This window comes from Eubalaena glacialis, chromosome 16 (genome assembly GCF_028564815.1).
Source record: "Eubalaena glacialis isolate mEubGla1 chromosome 16, mEubGla1.1.hap2.+ XY, whole genome shotgun sequence".
NCBI classification, from domain to species: Eukaryota; Metazoa; Chordata; class Mammalia; order Artiodactyla; family Balaenidae; genus Eubalaena; species Eubalaena glacialis.
In genome coordinates, this window is record NC_083731.1 from 59,632,134 (window position 1) to 59,656,641 (window position 24,508).

At 34.3% G+C, this 24,508-nt stretch overlaps 1 protein-coding gene across 1 annotated transcript in view; it reads right to left on the reverse strand.

Annotated features, from left to right (window-relative positions):
- Nucleotides 1-22,719: 22,719 nt before the first annotated feature.
- The window catches only part of PCDH17 (protocadherin 17), a 98,536-nt gene continuing 96,747 nt past the window's right edge, over nt 22,720-24,508 (reverse strand). The window contains exon 4 of the mRNA XM_061170690.1: nt 22,720-23,673. Coding sequence (XP_061026673.1) covers nt 22,991-23,673 — 683 coding nt within the window. The 3' untranslated portion in view covers nt 22,720-22,990. The remainder of the gene's footprint in view (nt 23,674-24,508) is intronic.

Here is a 24,508-nt window from a genome sequence, read left to right on the forward strand (position 1 = left end):
CTGGGTAGATGTGAACTGTGTTTTTGTCCTTCCTATTTTTTTTCTTTTTTTCTTTTTTTTTGTTTTTGTTTTTTTGTTTTTGTTAAGAGTTACAGAAGTGTTAGCTGTTATTTTTTTTTTTTTTTAATTGAGGTATACTTGTTTTACAATGTTGTGTCAGATACATGTATACATATATCCCCTCTTTTTTGTGTATCCTTGTGCAAGTTATGGAAACTCTGAACTTTAGTTTTACTCATTGATACAATTAAAGTAATAATAACACATAACTACACAGGAATATTGTAAGGAATAAATAACTGAAAACAAAAAGCACTTATAACTGTACCTAATAATACATAGTAAACCTTTACTCAGCAATTGCTACTTTATGTTATATCATACTATTAGAGAAATAGAAGTTCCAGGGAAGAGATACATATATAGCTGAAGGGTTATAAGGGCACACATTTCATATTATAAGATTACTAAACTCTAAGCACATACAGCATCATGTCTATTCTTTCTATTCCAGCAAATATATGTATGCAAAATCATTTTATAAACTTCAAATGCTATGAAAGCTGATACAAAAATACTAATTATTTTCAATACCGTGGAAAGCTTTAACACCTAATATTTATTTTTAAATCACCACTTTAGTGGCATTAGTATACTTCCTTCATATTCTTCCAAATTCCTTCAAAAGATTTATTTTTTAGGGAAAGTGAATAGTACAGGTATTTTGTTAAATGATAAAGTGTTTTTATTTACCAGGTTGTTTTCTTACTCAACTCACTGTTTCTTGACAATACATTTATGAAGCAGAAATTACAGCCTTTTTGTCTTTGTATGAAAGTTCCCAAGGTTATTGGTTTCTGTAAAGAAAAAGGAAAAATTTTTTTATTCATAAAATAAACACAAGAGGTGCTTTCACAGTGCATGGGAATTTGGGTGCCTAGTTAGTAACTCCAGGTCGTGACTTGCTTACATTGTTTGGCCCCCTTATTTCTCATATCCAGCTTTCTTACTGTCTGTTCTTTTTCTTCCCATTTCAAATGTTAAAAATTTTGAAAAACAAATATGTAAGCCAAGACTAAGCCAAGACTTTAAATAAGTGAGGGTGTTAACCAAATTGATGTCTAGAAGAAAGAGTCCAATGTACCTGAAAACAGAGGAAGGGGAAGGTACAGTAGTGTGTAAAAGAAAGGCAGTAAAGAGCACACTCACCTTGTAAGCCCTTATAAGTTCTTTGTTTTTTTTCTCTAAAAGTGACATGGAGAATTATTTGCAGATTATGATTTCAAAGGATCACTCTGCATTTAGGTTGAGAACAATCACTTAAAAGGGCAAAGCTAGAAGCAGAAAGACATGTGAGGAGATTATAAAGCAATTTGGGCTAGAAACAATGGTGTCTTAGACTTGGGTAGTTTAGTGGAAGCCATGGAGAGTGGAAGATTTATGCCTACTTTGAAAAAAGTGCCAACAGGTTACCTGACAATTTAAATGTATTTGAAAGGAAAAAAAAAAATTAAAGGAGGCCTCTGTAGTTAGGGCCTGAGCAACTGGAAGGATAGAGTTGGCATCAACTGAGATACAGAAGGTTGCAAATGGTTTCTTTTGTTTTGTTTGTTTCATTTTATTTTAATTGTGAAGATCAGAGTTCAGTTTTTTGAGATGTTGAGTTAGACATAGCAAGTGTATTTATCAAGGAAGGAATTGGACATATGGAATTGGAATTTAGAAAAAGAGGTCTAGACTAGAAATATAAATTTAGGAATCATTTGCACATTGATTAAAGCCATGAGACCAGCAGAGACTACAAAAGGAATGCATATAGGTAGAGAATATAAGTGATGCAAAGACTGAATTCTTGGATGCTCCAAAATTAAGAGGTTATGAAGAAAAGGGAGATTCAGGATACTGAAGAATCAATCCATGTCAGAAACAAAACCAAGAGAGTCCTGGAATCCAAGTAAAGAAATATATTAATGAGAAAGGAGTGATCAACTCCTTGAAAAGTTGGTCATGCAATTGACTATTGTCTTCAACAGCCTGGAAGTCAGCCTTGGTTTCAGCAACCTTGATAAGAGCAGTGTCACAAGAATGAGAGAAGGGAGCAAAAGCCTAATTGAATTGGACTTTGGAGAGAACAGGAGGAGAAGATTTGAAGATTAGAGTACAGAAAACTTGTTCAAGGACTTCCACTGTAAATGGGAAAACAACACCACCAAAATATGCAGTAGCAGGTGGGGCAAGTGGGTCAAGAGAAATGTGTGTGTGTGTGTGTGTGTGTGTTTATAAATAACAACACATTTGTTTGCTAATTGCAATGCTCAACAGAGGGCCAACTATTGAGAATTCAGAAGAAGTGACAAGAATTGCCTAGAGTGCAGAACCTGAGAGGATGGAAGTTGGTGCAGAAAGGGAGAAACTGATTTGCTTGGGAGAACAGAGGTCTCATCCATGGTGACCTTGGAGGAGGCAGAGAATGTGGGTGCATATGTTATTTTCTCTTTTGATTGCTTCAATTTTCTCATGAAGTTGGAAGCAACATTATGGGATTTGAGAATGTATGTTGATATCTGTAAAGAACAGTTCAGGTTATTATAATTTCCTATCAGGACAATTTGCTCATCTATTCATTCTATTTTTTACTCTATTATACATTATGTTTCTGATTGGCAGTTTCAAAAACCTTTCATTATCATCTTTGGTAAGAAGTACAAACTCATAGCATTCAAGGTACTCGAAATCTAGTACATTTTGAATATCACATTCTAGTTCATTCTTCCCCATTCCATATTCCAATCATATGGATGTACCTCCCAATACCCAAATGATGTATGAAATATCAGCCATATGTGCCTTTGCTCTTGATGTTCCCTTATCCTTAAATTCTCTTCCATCTTCCTACCCATTTAATTTCATGATGGTCTAGTTTGAATGGTACAGGCACACCTTGGATATATTGTGGTTCGGTTCCAGAACACCTCAATAAAGTGAATATCGCAATAAGCAAGCCACAGAAACTTTTTAGTCTCCCAGTGCATGAAAAAGCTATATTTACACTGTGCTGCAGTCTATTAAGAGTGCAATAGCATTATGTCTAAAAAAAAATTCAGACCTTAATTTAAAAATACTTTATTGTTAAAATACTAATCATCATCATCTGAGCCTTTAAAGAGTCAATATTTTTGCTGGTGGAGGGTTTGAAATATTGTGAGAATTACCAAATGTGACAATGATACACACGAAGTGAGCAAATGCTGTTGGAAAAATGGCACCAATAGACTTGCTTGATGAAGGGTTAAAACAAGCCTTCAATTTGTAAAAAAAAAACAAAAAACAAACAAAAAAAACCCCACAATAGTCGCAAAGTGCAATGAAGCAAAGCACAATAAAATGAGGTATGCCTGTATATCCTTCAAAACATGAAGGCATTCCCCAGCCCCTTGAGTGGAATTCACCCAAATGAAACAACATATTGGTGAGAAGGCATGTATTTCAAACCTACATCTTGGTTAAAATCCTGCACGGAATGTGTCCAGGTTTCAGTTTCTAATGCATTAAAAAGGAGATAGTGATAATAATATATAACAAAGTATTTATTTTTAAAATTTAATAGATAAAATATATTAAATCAATTGGACAATGTATGTGTCTGTTTTCACCTTCCTTAGAACTTCCATATTCACTCGTGTATCTAAGACCCTCTTGTATTAGTTATCTTTTTATTTACACAAGAACTAGCATTTTTATTTCAAAGCCAAATAAATGTCTTACATTTTGAAGTAATGAATAATAAAATTAGTTCTTAAAAATCAGCACTAACATTTAAAAACAAATTAATATGAGCCAGACACTGTTGTATATACATTATATCATAAACATAATCACTTTTATCTTCACAATAACCTAATGAATTAGGCATAATTGTACAAATGAGTAAATGTAACTCAGATAATATATAAATTTCTCAAGTTCACCCAGATTACAAGAGTTTGAAGTTGATTTGCACATATATATTTCTGATTTCAAAGCCTGTGCTCTTAATAAGTGATCTCTAATTAAGTATATCTCAAATTTGAAGTAGAGAAACTTTTGGATGAGAATAAAGGAAAAGAAGTGAGTATTTTAGGACTTATCACATAATGAATTGCAAATATATTCATTCTCCTTATTAGCTTCTAGCCCATGTTGGGACTGATGAAATAAATGTATATAGATATGCATGCTGTGCAACATACATAAATAATGCAACCCAATCTTTTAAAACTAATTCTATACAAGAAAACAAAATTTAAAATGTGTAAGGCAAAGAGAGAACAAGGCACCATCCAAAATTCTATCTCACAAATGAAATCCAAGGGCACAAGCCAAAGGTTATAATTTTGATAGCGTACAAATATTTGGTAGAAAACCTCACTAAATGTAACAAAATGAACTAGTTTGGTATAAATATTTTTTTTCCTGAAATGTTCCCTTAGGGACGGCCAGATCTGTTGTTCAAACACTGCCACCCACATCCATATGTATCGTCTTCCCTGCCAATGTTTTTTAGTTAGTTTTTGCTTTGTTTTGTTGTTTTGCTTTTAGCCACCATGTAGACCTTAAATAGCCATATATATATACACACACATATATCATGAGACATATGTGGCACATATGACATAACTTAAGAAAAAGTACTTTCAATTAAAGTGTAATTGGGCAATGCTTGCCATACTAAAGACATTTGAATTCATTGCTAGTTACCAAGTTTCTCGGTAATATGAAGTAAGACCTTCTAGAATCTAGATAATTAGTACAAATAATACATTGGGAAAACAAACCAAATTATCACTTCCTTTTGAAGGAAATCACTTATTCCCTTGGAAAAATATCTGTCTTCGTGGAATAACTCTTTCACTCTAGTTTTAGTATATTGTTTTGGCATTTATTAAAACTTCAAGTGGAAGTCATTCAGTCTAAATATGTCTATATAATATATATGTCTAAATATCTTATTTTGCTTTAACACTAGATTTCTGTTAAAACAGAACACTTCATTATGTTTATTCATCATCATTTGACTGTGAGGCTGCTGTAAGTCAAAAATAGTCAACACTTGTCTAATGTATAGTAATTGAGAGCAACAGTAAATTACATTTTAAGGGCTCATCAAGGTGAAAATGAGACACTTCAATGCCACTTCTTGCTTCCTTGTTGGGAACTTTACCAAAATGGAGAAACTTAAAGACTTGTTAAGCAGTGCCTTATCTCATTGACCTTTCTTCATTTGGAAGATTATCACTCCACCTAACCATGATCTCATGTTGTGGAGGTTCCCTGGATGGCATTGATTTGCTTTTTTTCAACTCAGCTGTGGGTAAGGGCAGACACTTATTTAGAGTCATAAAATCAAATACATTTCTGAAGCCAGATCATATGTCTCATGATATTTCTATGGTGCATTCTGGTGCATCTCACAATTTAATGCTTACATTCTGGAGAAAAAAAAATATGGGGAATGGGATAAGGAAAAAAATTATTTTGGACAAAAAAAAATCCCAGGTTAACAAATGACCACAATAAAATATTCTTCTATAATAGTTTCTCTCAAATGGTGCCCATATGTTCTCTGAAATATGCAGACATATCTTTGAGTGCCACAACATTTTCTACCAGAGCTTTCAAAGTGTAAACTTTCATTTTTAAAATCATAGAAAATTTTAGTTATTAAATTAAGACCTATCAACACTTAATTTATTGCAGTAGGCTAAAGAGAAAAGAATAGAGACAGAATTAATATGTAAATGAAGCATTCATTCAAAAGACATCAGGGTATGTGTACTAATTAATGTTTTATAAAAGGTCAAAAAGAGATAAGTTGTAGGAGATTTGTGTTATTATAAGATGCACAGGAGTTTAACAATGCCAAACTTGCAACCACCTGCAGTCAGTCCCCAAACAGAGCGTTGTGCCATGTTCATACTCATGTTGCTAGCAGCAATTTAGTTTCAACAAAACACAATCATTTACCATCTTAAATTAATTTTGGTTAATTTGAATTATATAGGATTTGTATTCCTGTTTGTATGTAATTTGTAATTTCTTTTTTTTTTTCAGTTAAAAATGATCAATGTACGGAATTCATATTTAGTTTATATTTAATTTTGTACACAGTTAACTAACATAATAATACAAATAATTTGTTAATAATTGAGGACTTTTGGATATGTTTTCCTTTAAGGAAGTAGAGGTGCTCCAAGGAGGTATTGAGAAATCTTTCTCTATACCATACTTGCCAAGAAATCATTCTATGGGCTGATGATAATTTTGACAGCCATCAGTCATTCTAGTATAAAATTTCCTATCAGTATATTTTCCTAAACCAGTCACAATTTTGGGGGCATTTGCTAGAACTCCATTCTTCCCACCAATTTCTCTATCCCTTTGTTCACTGTACAGACTGCTACTTAACCTCGAGAATAGGGAGGTAGTTATTATTTTCTGTGGCAACCCTTTTGATGAAGACATTTGGGAGAATCAACGTATACATGCCTTGGGCATGAAATTAATTCAGGTTACATTTCTCAACACGGTCCTTGACTGTCTTAAACCAAACCTACCATTAAGTAAATTGGCTCCAAGCACTGACAATATTATGGTACACCACTTGCATTAGTTAGGGTTCTCTAGAGAAAGAGAACCAATAGGATATAGATAGATAGATGATAGATAGAAAGATAGATAGATAGAAATAGATATTGTATGGAATTGTCATATAAAATTAAATATTGCACTCCATATATATTTCAAAATAAACATATTATGAAAACAGAACATATTTGTGAGATCCAGTACTTATTTTATTCTCCCCATAATCAATTTGATTCTTTAAAAATATCAAATATGACAATCACTTTAAAGCTTATTTTTAATTTTATACCACTGCTTTGCTGATGTTCTGAACATGGGCATAGACTACTCACTGGGAGATCCAGGTACCATCTATACCCCCAACTGATCTTCCACATGTAGATACATTAAGTTCTCAAGTATTTAATATTAAGTCATGAACTTCATGTCAAATTTAGCTATTATTTATTGAGATCTCTGAAATGAAACAGTAATGAGAATTGAACTGGCATAGTTTCCTGAGAAAAACCTAAGCCAAGATACTGAAATGAAATAAAGAAAAAGAGCAAAAGAATGTAATGTTTAATAAGAGATAGTATATGGCTTTGAGATAGTATAAGAGATAGTATATGACTCTTAGGTTTTCAAAGTATTCAGTTGAGTTTATTGTGGATATTTAAAAGTGCGATAACATGCAGGGTCCGTTTTTGTCCGGTAAGGTGTGGAGATCTGATTTTATTTTGACACCCCCTCTACTCCCCTCCCCCAGTGTTCAATAATACCTAAATGTTTTCTGGTTGGTGGAGATGAGAGCACTGTAAGAATTAAAGAGGAATATTTCTGGGACTATTTGTTTTCTTAGGTGGTCATTTTTTTAAAATCTTGGGGCTGGCCTTGTAGGCACGTGTACATTGAGACTTTTTTTTTTTTTAAGGACAATTTGGTCTTAAATGAAATTAAAAGGACTACTTTTATTGAATAAAAGTATTACTAAAAATATGTGTATCTCTTAAACATAAATTATATTTTAAGTTTTCAGGGTTTTTTTAATACTTGATATACTTTTGTAAAATGCTATTGAAATTTCATGGTTATATTACATTTTATATTTGGGTTAAAGAATCTTTCATTTAACATTTCATTTTTATTTAAAATGAGTCACATATAAATTTCTCCAGTGTGGGCTATTACCGAGATTTCTTCCTGTGGAATCCTAAAAGTTCAGATATGCTAAAAATACAAGAAATTTCCCATGGGAGTTTTGTTCTTTCTGGATAAGACGTAAGAATATTTTACTTTCTTATGAAAAACACAATGCAACAGGTGTTAGGTTTCAGGATTCGGCGGGAATTAGAAATTAAGTTGCTTTATCCAGATTAGATACTGATTTTTTTAAAAATAATGCTCACTTTGCCTGTGGAAATTTAACTTAATCCTATGCCATTATTTTAGATAGGCGTTAAAAGTTGTTTTAATGAGCTTTGAAAGAAAGCTAAACACTTACAATTTTTTTCCTTGAATTTTCTCTCCTTTATCATCTTTTCTACTTATTTAAAAATAATTTTATTGATCTCCAAGAAAATTTACTGAGATTTCTTTGGAGCTATTTTTTTAAGAATTCAAAATATAGAGTGATTTCTTTTTCTTCTAATAAATTGTTCTTCCCCACTTGTTTTTATCCTCCCCCCTTTTCAATTCTAAACATGTCTTTTCAAGTTCTTCTCACAGTTGCCACTTTAGACATTTGTGATTCCCCTTGTAATTTCCAGGTGCTTGGTTTCATGGATTACATATGCTGCACAAAGCTAAAATCACTATAATCAAATGTTTAACACAGTGCTTTCAGTGGAACACAATTACAGATGATTCTGAGCATAATCCGAGGAAAGGTCAATTCACTATTTTAAATTGGAAATACTTGCAATAATGATACATATTTTTCTAAAATTCCATTACAACAATAGTCTTTTCTGCATGTTGACTTGACTTTGATAAAAGATCCATAGTTTTAACAACTATCTGAGTTACATAACAAGACTCAATTACACTAGCTGGTATTGACTGATGTATTTAATAATGTAATAAAGATGTCAACCATGACAGAATCGGTTAGTTTGATATTAGGGCAAAGTGCCATTTCTTCCACAAAGTTGGCTAATAAAAATACGGCCTACTATATGATGAGACCTGTCAAGTAAATTTATGATATGCCAAATTCATAAGCTCTCAAGTATTTCTTTGGAGTTTGGCAGAACGGGCACCCTATAGCATGATCTCTGTTTGTGTAAGAAACAAATACATTGAATGGAGGGTGAGCTGGCTAGTAAGTGGTCCACATTACAAGTGAGTAATTGGAAATATTTCATGTTCTATATCCATCTTTTATCAAGAATATTTTTCTTTGGAGAGTTCTATATTTCACATTTAATTTTTATGTTCACTTGCAAGTTTCTCTGGTCCCACAATTCAAAGAGAGTCTGTTGAAGGGAAAATTAGAGGCTGTGATTCAGAATTCAGTGAGTCTAGTCCCTGCAGAAACTTGGCAGAGGATAGAATCAGTTCTTAGTATGCCAAATTGAGTGGCCATGGGCCAGATGCTAATTTTGAATGCATGGCACACATCACTTTGTGTCTCGATTAAGCCATGTCTGTGAATCCCATGCAAGCCCAGCAACAGATTTTGTGCAACATATATATTAGCGTTCAGCACATCATAAATTTAATTCTGGCTTTAAACATGTAAGAGAAATCACTTCTTTTAGGCTAATAAATTCTACCTCTTTGAAAAAAAATGAATAAGGAATTTTAATAGACGTTTTGTCCATGATTCCTTATTTAAAATTTAATAATCTCAATTTTGGTCATTTCTTAAGAAAGCACATTCAAGAGGAGAGATTTAATCTTACACAAATGTAAAAATGTGATAGGAATAGCATAAGATTATTTTCCCCTTCCACTTTCTTCTTTAGTATGTATTAGACAGAAATGTATTCATGAATGTGGATTTGTTCATTAAGCTAATTCAATCATCTTAGAGAAGACTAATAAAAACTGTGGAGCACAAAAAATTAAATGTCAGTGTATAAAACTGGATTAAAAAGTTTTATTTGATTATCAGTATTTTCACCTTATTTGAATCATACTGCTGTTTTATCATCTGGTGACCTCACCAGAATGTTCCTGTCTGTTTTCTACGTTGGAAAAATAAAGCCATCAGTGTATATAAGCCTTCAGAAACATGACCCTTTCCATGGAAGTAGTTTTAGCATTGTTCTTGTTTGAAGTCATTTGTAAATAAATAAATAAATTTTTAATGTAAAAAAAATAAAGTTACTGATGTAGGTTTTTTGTTTTTTTTTGGTTTTTTTAAATGGGAGTTGGAGCTACTGAGTGATAGAGAGGATTAATGTACTGACCTTGACCTTGAACTGTGGCAACTTGCGCTGTTTTCAGCCAGATTAAAAAGACCACGGTGAATCAGATACAGCTGGCTCTGTGAGTTACAATGAAAGATAATATTCTTGTAAATCTATTGTGTGAGAAGTATACACAAAAGTCTATACTAATAAGTTTAAAAAAAAAAAAAACCAATATATGAGAAACGTTGACCTTTTGTTCAGAGAAAAAAGTCCATTAGTTAAATGATTGATTTTGTGCTTAATTTTTTTCTCTGCAGCATTTTATTTCCTTTCTGTGTTCCTTTTTAGTTTGTTTTATGCCACTCTGAGTATTTAGTCACCATTGGATACTTAACAGAGAAAGGAGAGGAAAAGGCAAGGACCGAATTAGAAACTCTTTTTGAATTGCTGGCTCTTATTCCAGCCAATCTTCTTCTGGAGTTGGAAATAATGTTGTTTTCTTTTTTTTTGAATTAAGGGGAAAAAAAGAGTTTAGTGTAAATTACATTGTTATTTTACATCATGCTTGTTTCGGCCTAAGGGAAACACAAATTGAAATAAAAGAAACTTTTGAAGCACAGTATGAAAAAATCTTGTTTTCATCCAACACTGGTTGACTTTGAATGGATCTAGTCTAAATTGTGGGTACCGTGGTCATATATAAAGGAGATGAGATTGGGGAGGTCTGACATCTCTTAATTTATTTATTCCACCGGTGTAATGCTAGCCACCCCCTGTTTTTATTATACCAATTTAATGCCAGCCATTTCCTGTTTTCATTAGACCATTGTAATGCTAGACTCCTACTGTTCTCATTAGTGCAGGACTGTGTAATGGCAACCACCTCATGTTTTCATTATAACAGAGCGGTATGGTGCCAGCTGCCACTTGTTTAACTTTACTGAGAAGCATTTGACCATGGATTACATACTTCTACAAGCTAGCGGCAAACAAGGTAAAGGCATCCCAGTTTCTGGTAAAATAGTGGTAAGTGCTTAAATGACTTATCAGCTATTAATGTGCAAGGAACAGTTGTTGGTGATGACTGGGAAACTACAATAAACTGAGTAAACCTTTGAACTGTTTTGTTATTATTGTTGCTTTGTTGTGCTTTGTTGTGCTTAGAATTTTCTGTCTGACAATGACCTTCAACAAGATTTTGCAATGATGTATTGTGGCTATGTGTAGATAGATTTGTATTGCTCAGATGAGTCCATTTGCAATAATGGATAGCATTCATTGAGAGTTTTCTATGTGTCCAAAATGCTTCTAAGCTTTTTATGTCTTATCTCATTTATTCCTTACAATTACTTTAGAAGTTACTCTTGCACACATTTTGATGGATGCAAAATGCATCATTTTGCAACCTCAGATTGCTGCATTATTAACTTTACCAAATAGGGTGATTGACAGATGTGTATAAGTTGGTTGAAATGATTAAAAACCATTGTGACTTGTAACCTGTCAGTGTTTCCTGGGAAACAAAGTCCTATCCATCTGTTAGGGGACTCTCTAAATGACTGTAATGAGTCACCTTTAAATTGGCAGCTGTCACCCTAGGATTTGAACCTTGAAGCCCCCAAAGAAAATGCATGTATATAATGATGCATGTGCTTCAATGAAAAAGGAAAGTATATCGCCAAGTTTCATGCTCTTGATCACAGAAGGAGGTCAGAAAGCAGTGCTTTGTTACATTAGGTTGTGATCTACAATTAGCACCCCCATCTGTCTGAGGCCAATAACAGTCAGAAAAGCAGGAGTGATGTTGAAGGTTGGTAAGACATTCTATGTCTCACTTGTCTTTTACATTTCCCAAAATGAATATACCCTCACAATGAACTTTGTAGGGCTCAATGTCACCTGTGGAAATTACCTTTATTGAACTGCAAGCACTGTAAAGACAAAGGAAGAGAGAAGATCGAAACAGAAAGTCAGTGCACTAGTCATGAGGGTCGAAAGCGTCGGGGTCTTTCATGCTCTCCGGACTGCTGGGTTCGGTATTGCTAAGTGAGGATGGGTGGGTGAGAAGTTTCTTATATTCATTATTTTCTTTAACTGTTTCTATTTCTCTCTTGTTTTGGTGTTTCATCTAAAATAGGGCAGGTGGAGTCATAACATTTGCTGTGAAATAAAATGCAAATTCCACTATGCAAATAAACCATTAGAAAGTAAATTAACTTGAACAGTAGTGGTATTTCAGTGATTCTATTGCTTTTTAATATAGAAAGATTCCAGCATAAATAAAACCCAGCAAGTTTCTGTATGTGCTGGGGGGTGACTGAGTCTCACTGGAAAGAACACCTCAGAGGTTGAGGCTATGGTTTTCTCTTTCACCACTCGAGTGCTTTTCAACATGTTCCTGGCCTGTTAGTAACACTAGCATTCACTACAGTGTATACTAACTTTAGTTTTAACACACTTAGTGCATATTTAGCCAAGTTGTACCAAATAAAATCTCAAATGTGGATTGGCTATGGTAACTACTGTTTATATTAATTATCCTGTCAATGTGCAGACTTTCAACTTTGCCACTGGAGTTCCTGTCACCCTTTTAACACATTACCATTATTATTTTTAAACCAGAGTCATTTCAAGTTCAAATTCATAAAATGTGCATTGGAACCACCCACCCTGCCTTACAGATGGTAAAACAGAATATGTGTCAAGAGAAATAAAACTTTTAAGAAACCATTTGCACTCACCTTCCCCTCACCTCATTTAGAAAGTCAATCTGAAAATTTTTGGCATTCCACATATTACTCTGAAAGATTCGGGTAGGAAGATGCTTAAGAAATCAATAGAGGCATTCATTCTACAGCATCCAGACATATTCATGGTCACCTAGCTTCTGTTTAAACATTGCTATTCCTTGATCTGACACCTCCTACCACCATCACGTTTTTTAATACCTGGCCCCACAAACTCCCAATGTCATGGTAGTGACAGATTTCACATACACGTTAAGGACAGGTGACTTGAGGTTGAAAGATAAATTGATCATATCATTTGACCTCTAAGGCAACAGTAGACCAGACCTTTGAGATAGTCCCAGAGGCAGACTCTTCCCTCCCTTTACAGCTGGGGAATTTTGTTTTACCTTCCCTTCTTAGGAAATCAGCTTTCACCTGCTTCAGGAGGAGTAAACAGCCAACCCAAGCAACACCTTTCCATTCCATGGAGATTCTTCCAATATATGTGTTACCGGTCCTGATTAGAGTATGAGATAATACTCCCAGCTGCAAGAGACACTGGCCTGCCAATCTCCAGAGCAGAATATACCCACAAGAAATTGGAAATAAGTCCTTATGCTAAGTAATTTAGGAGCATTTCCAGAACTCCTCTCAAAACTCAGGAAGAAAACATGTCAATCCATTTAATGGTCAATGACCATTACCCAAAACCTAATGTTGTTCACTGCTCTTTCCCTAAACATCTTATTTCTAAGGCAGAATTTCTCAACCTGGACATTAGTGATATTTTTGACAAAATAAATCTTTGTTAGTTGGGGGGAGCACTGTATTGTGCACTGCAGGATGCTTAGTTGCTACAGATGCCAGTAGCAACCCAACTCCCCCACCTCTTAACAACCCAAATTGCCTCTATATACTGCCAAATATCCCTGGGGGGCACAACTGCCGCCAGTTGGGAACCACTAATCTAAGGCCATTATTCCTTATTTCAGTGCCTAAATAATCAATAATTTAAATCTCCTCTCTGATATGCGTGGAACATTATAGAAGCATTAAGATAGTACACCTATATCAGCCTGGAGGGCCCTGGATGAGTGGACTCAGACAAAAATATTTAGAAATAGAATTATTCTGCCTAACAGAATTCACACAGATACCAGACTGGAAAATCTGGGAATGTTAAAAAGCCACTTTTCCATGGGATGAAAATCATCCATGCTCTTGGTCTTCGCCTTTCTCTTTTGTCTCTCTTTGCCTCCTAAAGCTTCAAACATGATTACAGATTTCAAAGGAAGAATTATTTCTGGGAAGTTAGAAACATACACATAAATACTCTGCTGAGGGCTTGAAGCTGAGAATTGCAAGATTCAGCAAAGTTGGCATTGCCCCGAGATGGTTGGACCCAACCCAAGAACAAGGTGCTATTAGGCAGCATCTTATAAAGAATGGATCACCAGGCAGCAGCAAGCTGTCCTAGTGTTATTTTCCTGAATTCACATTCAGCTTGGCAAGCCTTTCACAGAGCTCTCCCAGCTGGTGAGCCTAATTCAGGTATCCTCAAGTTTCTTCTTCCTTGGAATAGAAGTTCACATGACACGTCATAAACTCAGCATTCAGTACAATCCCCATCTTGACCTAACCCACCTTCCCAATCCTTTCTAGTTTTCTAATCAGAAAATACTTTGACTTGATTTAAATGTTTTTGCACACACTGCCTCTCTCTCCTTCCAGAATGCATTTCCTGTACATCTCTGCTGCCAAAATCCTGTCCCACCTTAAATGCTCAATTCAAATGCTGCCTTCTCCAAGAAGCTGTCACTGATTCCCTCCCCACCTCTCACTTCCTCTGCTGAAAGTACTTGTTCTCTCTCTCTTTCACTCTCATTTTTTACCCACTGCAACTTGTACTTCTTTCATAGTACCAACTACAAACTGTGTTTGTGTAAATAACTTCATTTCCCAGTATATTTTAAATTCTATAGAGACAGACTGCATTTTGTTAATATCTGTATGCTCCATTGTATTCAAAAACACTATACATGCTCCATAAATTAATGTTGAATTGAATTGAAATGTCACATTCTCGGGAAGGAAAATCACCAGAGAGGCCACTTCTGACCCATTCATTTATTTCCTTTTCTCCTTTGCATTATGAACACAGATTAAATTTTAGTAGTTATCCAAAATGAAAGAAATGATGAAATATGTACAATAGTTGAATTTTCGAGGTGTTTGCAGAAAAAAGGCAGATTGAGAAATCATAAGCACATCTCAGAAGTAAGGGTCTTTTCTTATCTTCAGTCAAAGCCAAACATTTCACATGATGAGCTTTTAAAATGAGAATTTCTTAACATATAGGAATTACTAATAATAGAGTAAGATAATTCACTTTCTTTCACTTTTTCAACTTTTCAATGAAGTAGCTAGGCACTCTTGCATAAAGATTTTAACTAAGACCCTGCATCCTAACTTATTTACCACTGTTTATACTGTTACATTCTATTATGCATTTTGTCAATTTTAATGTTCCATGTAGGTTACATCTAAAAAATGGCTAATTTTCCTATAGGTTAATAAAAGCAGTTAGAACATTTTGATGAGACTATTGGGTGAAACATCACTACCTCCATAATTGATCCATAAATATGAAGACATATGGAAAATACTTATATACTGATATCTATATGAACATATCTAATGGAAAAACAAATAGATGAGAAAGACTATATAATAGTTGATGTTGAGATAAAATTATGAAAGTAAGATGAGAATAAGAGACTAGTCACATGCAAGACAGTAGATAATATTATAAAAATTAATGCTATAAAGATATATATAAAAATCTGATTTATAATGGAAAGAATAAAATAAAAATTCAAAAATCTTATGTCAAAGCAAATTATTATATTGAAGACATTGTCTTTCAACTGCAAAAGTAAGGAGGAATAATATCAAAATATGATTTAATATTGCTAAAGAGATAGTGTTGAGATATTCAGCCGATCAATAAAATGAATGAATGAATATCTCATATCATCTATTTGAAGTTAAATTTTCAAAACATAAAATAGTGATAAAGGTACATTAAAATTTATTTCTGGACCTCTTGAAAGTCAGGTTGGTTTTCTGTATATTGGAAAGACAGATATTTAAAAATGTATGAGTAAGCAAAATTCAGGAAGGATCAGAACACTTCACTTTTGGTTAACCAGCCTGAAAATGATAGCAATTGCTCTCTCTCTTTTTCATCAGATCATTGAAGACGGCAGTGGTATAATATTTTATCAAATGAGGATGAGGTAAGTCATAAATAAAACAACATGTTTTTCATCCCTTAGCCACATTGTTACTACTCAAATTCTGTCTTTTATTTTGTGATACTGGCTTTTGAAATGATTTGACTCTCACGCCTCTATATGTGCATATGAATCCATATATATATACGAATGTAATATTTAAATGTCCTTTCAATATTATTAGAGTTTATGTAATTATTTCTAAGAAGCCAATTAATAATCTTATTAATTTAATATATACAAAATTTCATAATATAAAGGAATTAAATAAAGTCTATGGATTTCTTCCAGGTGAGAATATACCAACTTCATGGAAAAACAAATCTTCCATAATATTGTTTCAGAATATTTTGGAGATCATACCATCAATGCTGTGAAACATTTTTATAAATGACAGTAAAAAATTGAGGACAATCTTAAGAGAGGCTCAATTCTTGTGCTGTCTTTTCTTTTTCTTGGAGACTACAATCCCTATTCTCTATTTTCAAATTATTTAATGTTATGAACTATTAACATAAAGGGGATCTAAATTATATGATGTGACAGTCAATTTAAAGGGGAAAGCACATTACTGGCATAATTTAATGTTTTAGGGATGATAACTTTAATATATTAGAGAGGCAAGATATTAGATAGGGCAAGATTGCAGAATTCACAAAATCTGGAACAAATAGAAGAACTGGTCATTAAGTTCAAGTGTGAGCTTAAGGCTTCCAAGCTCATTGCCCTTGGATAAATCCATTGACCTCCTTGAGCTTCAGAATCCTTAATTCTGTAATGCCTTGTAAATTTGTGAAAGTTCTCTGGGAATTGGAAAATTCTCTATAAAGAGAATTTATCAGTATTAATTTAGGCTTGTGTAATTATTCTTTTATTTGGCCTGCCTGATGCTATAAACCCTTAGGGAAATAAGAACAATTTTTATATAAGTAGTGTTGAACACCAATATTTTATACAAAATATCATGATAATCTGTGTAAGTTGAACAAAAAGAGGGTTCCAAACTTGGTTCTGTTTGTTTTTTGACAATCTTTGAAAAGTATTATGAAGTAACTTGACTGAGTATTGTAACTTCAGGAAACTAGATTTTGAAATATATATCATAATCAAAATATAGTTCATTAGGATGCTATAGATCACTTATAAGTTGTTCCTCTCAAAGTGAAATGTTTCATTTGTAAGACCAAAAATAAAACACTTATTCCATCTAATGGGGGAGGTCAGCCTGTGTGATATAAAATTTGTAAAATCTCACTAAAATTTTCCCTCCTTTAATCAATCTTTGTACGTAAGATACTCATTAACATCTAAAATAGTTTGAAAAAACGAAGTTACTTTTTGATAACTTTCTGAAATATTAAAAAGGGGGAACCATGAAAGAAGTTGCACCCTCTTTTACAAATATTGAGAATTTAATCCCTAGTGTACAGTGGATTATCCAGCATTATTAATGTCTAACATGAACAGAAAATGATATATTTCCTTGGTGAACCATGTGCAACCATCTCCAAAAGGATCTAATAAAGAGTTTGAAGATGGTCCATCAACTTAATGATCTATTTCTCTGTGCTGTATTGATGCTAGAGTGATGTTTGAGAATTTGTTCTCTTCATATTCTACAAATGATTGTTCTCTGTGATTGTCAAATAATTGTATTTTTGAGCATATCTATTTTAAAAAATACCAAATTTGAGGGGATTTAATAGCTCACTGACATGGAGTAAGCCTGTGATACATGTTCCACTCATGACTTCATCCTCATTGCAGCCTGGCCAGGTAGGGTTGTTCATTTGCATGACTCCCTAATCTCTCAGCCCTGGTCAGATGGTTCAGGTGAGTCAATTAACAGCTTGTTTGACTCTCACACTTGAAAGCAATGAATGTCATGGTAGGCATATGGTTTTTCTCTTCTTAAATTATTTTTGTTATAAAAAGGTAACAGTGTCCAGGCAATATAAGGTCAATTTCTATGTTAGCATATATCACCTAGGTACAAGCTATAAATTCTCTGAGGATAAAATGTAATTGGCTTAGTTCTTTGTCCCTTGGGATCCTTGAACGCCACCTGACACCTCAGTGGTGCTCAATGAAAAAGAAAGACATGTTAACAAATAAATGAGCAAAATAAAGAATAGATAAGCCATTTAGTATATCCCAATAAGTCTAAACCATAAAGATCTTAAATATGGAAAAGCAATGCACTCTTCTTGATTTAATTTATATTGTCAGAAGAAAAGTAAAATTAAAAGAAAAAAGATTGACAGGGGCAGAATATTATGTTGGTTTGTAATTTAGGAGATGCAGCTCACTGAGTGTGAGATGGCAGAGATATGGGATGTGTGGAGTAGCTGAGGGAAAATGCAAACAAGCAAGAGTAATGTGTATTAGAACTTACCTCTTTGTTTCTCCCTCCAGACTGTGACCCAGGCACCGTTCCTTGTTTACTCCTGGGCATAATAGCCCAGGGAAAATACACAGTAGGAATTCAATAAACATTTGTTGAATGGGTAGAAAGAGAGGCTTATTATTGTAAGATGCCACAATAAACATGTACTTACTTTAAAATGCCATTTACAAATATGTGGTTTCATTAGTCATGTAAGCTTATGAGAGGTCTTTTAAAAATTATTTTTCTGAAGTCCTTTAGGATCTTGTGCCAAATTATCTTCAAACCAATCATAAATATGAAAAGCCACTAGTATCATTAGGCTATGACTCCATGGTAATTATCTGACTAACCAACTTATCTAAGCTATCTGAAAGCCAGGTAACCCATTCCCACTGAGGACCTAGTGACAATATTGTTAAATAAAATTTTCCAAAAGTTTATTTTACTGGCAAATAAAGAACTAGAGCACAAACAGTTGTGATGCCACAGTTGCTTTCCAAAATAATTATGATCAAGGTCCCTGAGGTATGCAGTGTATTAATGAATTCAAGGGAAGGCAATGCCACTATTAGTAATAGCTTTTTATTCGGAGTCCTCATTTTCCAGATAGGTCACATTAAACACAGCCATTAAACAATAGCGTTGAGATAAATCCATACAATGTATGCTGCTTTGTTGTTGTTATTCTTGTTCACCAATCACTTGGTGCAGCTAAGAACCTTATGGAGTGATGGGGCTGATACATGGGAATAGCCAACCTGCAAAACACTGGGGCCAGGAAAGTCAGACTTTATTCAGGTCTCATTCAATTATGTTTCGAATCAACACATCTTGATAGCCAAAACTCTCATTTGAATTAGTGCTCCTATAAATGCTGTGTGTTGTCAAAAGAATATAATTAGGCAGTAATGAATGGGCATATATTATGCCAAACCTCAGTCTACTTGTTGACCTCAGCAACTTCTAGTCAATTAGGCAACAAACAGCTTTTAACCTGGTGGTAATAAAGCATACTGCTCTATTACTACATGACTTTTTTTATGGTGTCATTTTTTAAATTGAGCAGTACCTAGATCCTTTAAAGGGAAGTCATGTTTTACAAGATCTCAGCTAATTTAGAAAAAACAAAACAAGTCAATTTTCCAAACAGGAATTCAATTAATTTATGGAGTAGTGAGCCAATATTTGCATATTGCCTGCAGTAAGGATAAGTATGTCAGGTTAAGAAATAATATGAAAGCATTCTTTGAAATTGCATGATATGTCTCTTTAATGTTTACTTTGGTATAGGTATAACTAACTGATTCTCACTACTTTTAATTTTGATGAAGAGATCTTTCATCATTAACATTTAATGAAAAAATTGTTTTGTTACTGATATTTTTTTTTAGTTCATCAGTAAACAATTTTTAGAACTTTAACTTTCTTATGAAAATTTCTATAAATTCTTTTTCTGTGCTTGACTTCAGTTATTTAAGGACCTAAAAGACAAAGTATTCAATATTATTATTCATTTTGAATGTGTGGGATTTTTTTGAGGGGTTAGTAATTGGAGGATGTGAATTAAGATAATTTTTTCACATTCTGAATTGTGATAAAAGCCCCTTGAAATGTCACTGTTTGATCATGCATCACCCCTTAGAGCAAGTTGCTCCCCAAAGGGGTAATTTTGGTATCTCGTAGACTTCCATGGAAGCTGAGCACCAGAGGTCTGTGGTAAAGGCAGTTGCCAGCCAAATGAATAAAAGCAAGATTCCCTCAACTCAACTATAAAAGCTTAGAGTCCTGACTGCTGAATTACCACCAACTTGTAAATAAATAATCACTACTAAATACAGATAATGTGTTAAACAGCTAACACTAGTAAATCACTGGTGACAGAGACCCTAAAGGTAATCCCTCACACATTGGCACAACCAATTCTTAAAATCTGATAGTGTTTTAATGTCTTCAGGCGCATATAATAAATGGAACAACTGGTTACTTGGTTACTCAGCATTAAGAACGTTTTAAAAATAAATCCTACTCTCTTTGTTGATTTCATTTACATACTGCCTTAGATTTTACTACTTGGCTATCTGTCTAGTAAGAGAGAGGCAACACTTGGTAAGACTAAATGGAAATCAGTTTTCCATCAAATTTCAGCTATCAAGCTAAATCAACCTGTAGTCTCCTGGCAAAAAATAACATCATATAACAGAGACAACACATTTCATATACATAAATTGTCCAAAATATAGAGAGTCAATTAGGTTTCACATGTACAAGATCCCTTCTTTTCTGACTTAAACATTTACAAATAATAAAAACCAAGAGTAGAGCTTTGGAAAGGCTGTTACTGGGAACCAAATACAGTTCTCAAGAGAATAAGGCTGATGGGAGTTGTCCATTCTTCCCTTTCAAAGCAATTTTGCAAACAAGGTACAGTCTAAAATCCTGACAGCATTTGATGGAAATATTTTCAGTTGGATTTTTTGAGGTTTAAAATTACAAAGCTGAGTTCACTTCAGTGTTTGTTTTTGTTTTGTTTTTATTTTTAATATAAGGATTTTATGACATTTATGTTGTTTCTACACTGGCTTGGTGGCCAGGAAAGAAGGCACAGAATTCTCCACCAGTTTGCAAATAATGCATTTTTCTGCTCCCTTGCACAAACAGCCTTTATTTAACTCAGCACCACATTTTCTAAGGTATGGGCTGGAAACTGTTTGTCATGAAGCTGTAAAATGCAAAAATTTTTAAACGCTGAAGGAAAATGTCAATCAAGGCATTTTCCCATCTACTGCTACTTCTGCAAGTGCTAATTTTATTTTTCCCCAATTCCTGAAATTTGAGGTTTCCTAGCCTCATATGGAAGTAAGTTTGAAACATGCTAAATGTCACAAGGAAAGGTGCAACAAAATGAAGGAATAGAAGGTGTATTGTTCTCAAGGGACACCAATAAAAAGAGGCAGAAGAGCGCTGAAAAAAAGGCAAACTTTTTGTTAAGACCCAGACTTCTTGTAAAACACTACACAGTGCAAGTAACCAGTGCTGGTACCACACATGCATTAAAGCATTTTGCATGGTTTTGAAATATAATGGGAACACACACTTAAGATACTTTTGAGAACCAATCAACAATATGATATCTACATAGGCAGCAGCTGTATGCTATTGAAAAAACATGAAGAAGTTTCAGGTATTGGTACAAATGTAATTCTTGTGATTTAGCATGACTTTAATAAAAGCTTCCACGAAGGACTTGCACATAACCATGACTGACGGATGTATGTTTTGACCTTTCAGTTAGCTCCATCAGCTCACTCAAACACATTTTGAACAGATTATGTACTGTAGTACTTGGTAGACTCTACATTAAACAAGAGACTTTTTGCTCTGAGGCACTGCTTCCAACACTCCATGGGGAAATGGAAGCAGGAAAAAACAAAACTCATAGAGTTCGACAGCTACCAAGGCAACACTTGCCATTTACAATATAAGCCCAAATATTTTTGCAACACAACTATATATTAATTTAATAAAATACACAATATAGCTCTTATACACTCAACAATTTGGCTCATATGCACTGAATCTGCAATAAATCAATAAAAATATGTCATTTGATGTAAACACATTGAATCTTCTTACATTTGCACATTTAAATGGTCATGTGATTTGTGTATGTCTAAGACATTTTCGCTTTCCTGAGCTATTTTAGTGTCCACAAATGAATAAAACATATCATTCATGTTAATTGTCTCTGAATATCATCACTCAATGGTAACTATTTTTCAGAACTTTTCTAGGTCAAATTTAAAACATATCTATCATTATTTATATGTTTGTTGGACACTAAAATGCTAAAGAGGCATTTTAAACCTTTAAATTTTCTTCTCCTTTCATGAAGTGAATTAGTCTATGTGTGTGCAGGACAAAATGGACTATACCTTTTTACATTTAACTTTTATACGACATGAGGTGTTTTACAGATGACTCAATTTTTAATTTTTTTTTGACTAATGATATGGAATGTTTTCTGTGTTTGTACATGTGGCAGGTAACTTTATACAGAAATGTTTACCACAAATATATGTTAATGTTTGGTGTAGCTTGGACTACTGCAAGGTCTTTTCAGGACTTTCAGTAGAAGCCTGTGGTGACTGCTAGAAATTCTACCACAGATCACAAATTATGACCCTGCTTTGTATGGGGTTTATAGGTAAACAGTTACGTCAGAATAAATCACGGAGGACAGTCTTAGGGCAATGAGAAAAAAACTTCCATTCTCACACTGCATACCTTCCTAACAGATTGTCACAAGGTAACTCGCCTCCTCATCCTCCTTTTTCTTCTCTCCTTTTTCGTCTCTGTTTTTCTTTCCTCTTTGAACATCGTTAATTCTGTCCTAATATAAGTTTGGTCAAAACAAAGCCATTGTTATTTCTGAAAAAGAAACAGCAGTGTAAAGAACATACTTGTGGGCACTTCAGATGTTCACTAAAAGCCTTAAAGCAGCATCGGTCTTTCTTTATCCCTGTAAAATGGGGTTTTCACCAGGAGGGGTCATTTTTAAATCAACAGAAGAGACAAGAAAATGCCAATGCTTTTTTTTTTTTTTTTTTTTTTTTTTCACTTTCTCACAGCCACAGGGTCATTTCCCCGGCAGTCCTGCAGAAGCTTGTCGATTTCTCTCACGACTTCCTCTGCATCCACCGGCTCTCTGGCCAGATCCCTGTTGGAGTGGTCAAGCTGCTCCAGGACAGCTCCCATCTCACTGGAATCCCGGCTGGCTCTCGAATGCACATCTGCGAAGACCCTTGCCATCTGCTCAGAAGCCAGGAAGGGAGGGTCTCTCGGTTGCTTGCTGGGGGAGAGATACTGACTGTCAGTGGGCAAGTACTGGCTGCTCGCCTCGGCCAGAGCTCCTGGCTTTGCTTCGCAACCATCCAGGGAGCCTTTCGTTGAGGTGCAAGGCTCGATGCATGCCTTGGTTGGGCTGCTTGATGCTGAGGGGACCTCTTGGAGGAGAGGGCTCAGGGCACGTTTGGCTTTTAAATAAGGTTTCACATTGGCAATGAGAATCGTGTGCTCTCGCTTGTCTTTTCCAAATGTACAAAAAGTCTTTTTCCCAGTGGGATTCACAGTTTCATAAGTCTCAGTCTCAACATTAGCTTCAACTGTGGGTACAAAGAGATTTGTGCGGTAATCTGCGTTTTCAGCCTGATTGGTTACAGGGAACTGTGGCATCCAACACCTGTCAGAATGACCAAGCACTCGGCATTCATCTGTGCAATTAACACACTCTTCCGGTTCTGCAAAACAAAAGAGAGGACAGCAAATCCAATCATTAGGGTTGCCTTTACAGTTCTACAAAGGCTGCGATCAGCTCTCCCTGGGTTTGCTTGACCTCTGGTCTCTAAATTAAAAAGGAAAAGAAAACAATAATTAAAACATTTCAGGATGGTTGCATAAACCTGCTGGTTGAGACAATGGTTTTATTTAAGTCTATTCTCTAGGTATTAACGAATTCCCATAGCCTGGGAAGAAGTAAAAAGTGGCCACTGGAGAATCATTCTCAGTAGAGTAGAATATCACTGTAAACTAATCTCCTGGGGATATCAGTTAGTCTTTGTTCTGTATAACCCACCCTGGAAACAGGGAACTTCAAAAAGGATTAACAGGTTTAATTTTTCAAATCAAATAACAGTGCAAAAACTGAATCACAAACTTCCATAACAAGTTCTAAGCTACTATTTTTTTTTTTTATGTTTTATCCCTATTTTGCTTGTAATTGTTATTTTGGTGACAGTCATGAAATAAAGTTTTCCTTTAAAGCCTGCTTTTCCTACTGAAGAGTAGCAAATGGAATTTTCTATCCGAGCGTGTTATGAATAAGCTTGTCAAAAACTGCACATTCCTATTGTAGTAGATTTGCGAATGGATCATGTAATCAGTTTTCTTCACTTCAGCTTTTTTTTTTTGGTGTAAGTAGGTGAAAATGTATTTTGTCAACAGATATAGTTCAGAATGAATGACAAATCATGATTTCAATTCTAAATGATAATGATTTCTGTGAGAATTTTTGCTTCTCTCTTTTGTGATAAGCATGTAGATAATCTAAATAAAGTACTGTTTAACGATCACTAT